This window comes from Pollicipes pollicipes, unplaced genomic scaffold (genome assembly GCF_011947565.3).
Source record: "Pollicipes pollicipes isolate AB1234 unplaced genomic scaffold, Ppol_2.1 Scaffold_4881;HRSCAF=5763_pilon_pilon_pilon, whole genome shotgun sequence".
Taxonomy (NCBI): domain Eukaryota; kingdom Metazoa; phylum Arthropoda; class Thecostraca; order Pollicipedomorpha; family Pollicipedidae; genus Pollicipes; species Pollicipes pollicipes.
The window spans coordinates 18398096-18401205 of record NW_023596576.1 but is presented as its reverse complement, the minus strand read 5'-3'; the positions used below and the strand labels follow the sequence as shown (position 1 = coordinate 18401205).

The following is a 3110-nucleotide window of genomic DNA, read 5'->3' as shown; positions in this document are numbered from 1 at the left end:
CACCAGCTGCGCAGCCCCGCCGCACGTCCGCCGTATCCAGCGCGTCCGTCTGTAACGGCCACCACCTCTCAGAGCGGCAGCCGGTGCTGGCTCGTGGTTTTTGCCATGTGCTGGCACAGGGCAAGAACACACCCTCTTGCCATGCGCTCGCGTAATGGCCACACCATTGCTTTGTCATGGCTTCATTGTAAGGCCAGGGCGTGAGTGATACAAACGTGACACTGAAGGAGGCGATCGCACTTGTTGAAACAACACACCACGGGAGTCTAAATCAGTGCGTCAGAGTTAAGTTGGTGATTTGACAGTTCATTAAAAGTCAGTTGGCAGTTAACAGTTCAGGAACGTATCCCAGTTGTTGAACATGGCGGAGGCATGAGTCACGTAATAGTTTTTGTATACAAAAATGAGCGCGCTACCGGCGCCATGACGCCCTACTGGTGGCCAAACTGCGTCTGGCGGCAGGCCGTACCAGCTGCAGCAGCTCTGGCCCTGTCAGGCTGCCCGGCCGTCGGCCAGCGGCAGCGCCCGGCGCAGCAGCGCGGCCGTGTCGGCCGCCGGGCTGCCGGCGCGCAGCAGCTGAGCGCGGTGCTGGTCGGCCAGCAGTGGCCGCAGTCGGCGCAGCAGCCGCCAGAGGGCGGGCGAGCGGCGGCGGGCCAGCGCGCCGGCCGCCGCCGAGCAGTAGTCCCTGCACAGCTCGGCGGGGCCGTACCTGTGCAGCAGGGAACGATGACGACATGGACAGGGGGCGCGACACAGCCCCCCCCCCCCCCTACCGACCATGCTGCAGGCGGCAGAGATGCGCAGTGTCCCATACCGTACGCGTGCATACAGTGCCGTATGAGCCGTCAGGGCGGTTTACGTAACGACACTTCGCCCATCTGGCCAACGGCGTCTGATGCGCGCCAGCTAACCCTCCCTGATTCCTGAAGTAGCGCCTGCGGATCATTTCTTAATCAAAGAAGACAATCGCATCTTGCATACATACTTTGATGTCGCTATTCAATAGACAAACAGTCTCGAATCAGAGACACTGTAGTGTACATGCATATCCTCCCCCCCCCCCCCCCCCCCCGCACTAGACAAATCACAACCCAATTACTGATGCAGTGGATGAGGCCCTCATCAGTTAACACTCCAGGCACACAGAGAGCACTAGCCTGGCGATAAAACAGAGGACGTCGGCGGCGAGAACGCGCCCCAGACGCCAGACTGGCACAGGTGGCGCCACAGGTGTGTCTCGGTAGCGCGCAGCTCGGGCGCTGTCAGGCTCCCTGCCGGCAGGCACAGACAGTCAGTGGCCAATCGCCACCGCAGACCGGCTTCACGACAGGGAACGGGTACTGCATGCTTCGCATTTCAAAGAACCCCTGTCGAAGATCGGCAGGATTAAACAGAGTAACACGCTAAGTGGATGCATCGGCTGCGGCTCGCATCGCCACAGGACCCGGGAGGACGATGTCCTGCGACACGGCGGGCGCCACTTGGACACCGTTCAGCATAAGAGGTACAAGCCAAAAGAGAGCAAACCCACAAAACGCACAGCATCGCTGACGGCTGAACCAGCCCAACGGCAGGTGCCCAGCTCGCGATCGGCCCACCCCGGCACACGCACCGGCCAAGAGAGCCTCCCAGGCCACGCCACGACCGTGAGTCTCCCCGGGCACGTACCGACCAGGGCGCCAGACCGACACCAGGGTGTGCTCGTACAGGCTGACCCGGGGTCGATTGTGGATATCGGATTCCACGGGCGCGCCGCAGGCCAGCTCAACGTCACCTGCCGACACCCCGCCCGGCTGGCATGAGGAAGCGCTCGCTCCACTGCGTATCACGGTGTCGAGGTAAGTCGCACTGTATGTTTGTATGCAGACAATGAAGGAAACTGTACACTTTGAACACTTGCACACCACTGCGTCCGCACCATTGCCGGCCGCATCAAATGTTATGGTTATATGGCCACGCCTCTGCACCAATTCCTTTGCTATAAACAACAGTCCTGGTTGTGAGCAAAGTACGCATTCGCAATCACGATTGCCAGCCGTCCCACTGCACCCATCCCCTCCCGTATTCGCTATTTAGTCGGCCACCACACGTCATGCACACGGATTCCACGTACAGCGCGGCAGCAGGTCCAGCGCGGCGGCCACCAGGTGGCGCCGGTCGGCACCGGCCGTCCACACGCCTCGTGACGCCTCCGGCAGGTGGCAGCACCGGCGGGCCAGCGCCAGGCAGCAGCGCAGCCGACAGAGCGGCCCGAGAGCCTCGCTGGCGTCCAGGGCCTCCCAGAACGGCTGCGGCGCAGCACAGATCAGACAGTGAGCTGGGTGAGAGGTCCGGTCTGTCCGGTCAAAGGTCCGGTCTGGGAAACCTTGGCGACGTGGCAGCGAGCAGCTGTGTGTGGCGACCACGCCTCAACGCCTGGCCGTCGGCGGGCGCCATCCGCGCCTCATCATCACCCCTGCCGCATCACTGGTAATCGATCGACATACATAATTGGAGGCAAGCGTGCATATCAGTAAATGATATAACGACGAAGTAAAATAATGACAAGACGACTGAGACAAAACAAAAGAAAAATGCAGTAACAGTCAAGATGTATCAATTAATCCTACCTAATTTTATTTTCTACATAACTTTACATAATTACATGATCCTACTACGACGCAAAACAATGTATGCCCATCATCCATGAAAAAATTGAATATTGCTAAATGGTCATCACTGCTCACCTCTGGGTATGCCTGATCCTCCATCATGCTGAAGAGCAGCGGCTCGGCGGCACACCGTCAGCTGACTGCTCAGCCTGACTGAGCACAGCAGGGGTCCAGGTCGTTTACGTGCGCGTCGGGGGGCGGAGTCCTGCGGCAGTGGGACACAGCTCATCAGACGATCATCAGCGCCTTACATGTCACTGCTTGGCAGGAGGTACAGTGATGACACAGCTCACCAGACGATCATCATCTGCCTTACATGCCATCTGTTGGCAGGAGGTACAGCATCAACCGATTTGTGTGGCACCTACGGGGCGGCGGAGTGCCGAGACAGAGTAGCCGTAAGCAGGATGACCGTGACCAAATGGCGCTGATTTTGGCAGATCGCTTATGGTGATCTGT

The 3110-nt window shown here is 59.4% G+C and overlaps 1 protein-coding gene across 1 annotated transcript in view; it reads right to left on the bottom strand.

The window, feature by feature from the left end:
• The window catches only part of LOC119100075 (extensin-like), a 12255-nt gene extending 9484 nt beyond the window's left edge, over positions 1 to 2771 (bottom strand). The window contains exons 1-4 of the mRNA XM_037223189.1: positions 2727 to 2771; positions 2114 to 2288; positions 1613 to 1774; positions 1158 to 1271 (exon numbers count right to left, since the gene is read on the bottom strand). Coding sequence (XP_037079084.1) covers positions 1158 to 1271; positions 1613 to 1774; positions 2114 to 2288; positions 2727 to 2753 — 478 coding nt within the window. The 5' untranslated portion in view covers positions 2754 to 2771. The remainder of the gene's footprint in view (positions 1 to 1157; positions 1272 to 1612; positions 1775 to 2113; positions 2289 to 2726) is intronic.
• Between the last annotated feature and the right edge of the window lie 339 nt (positions 2772 to 3110).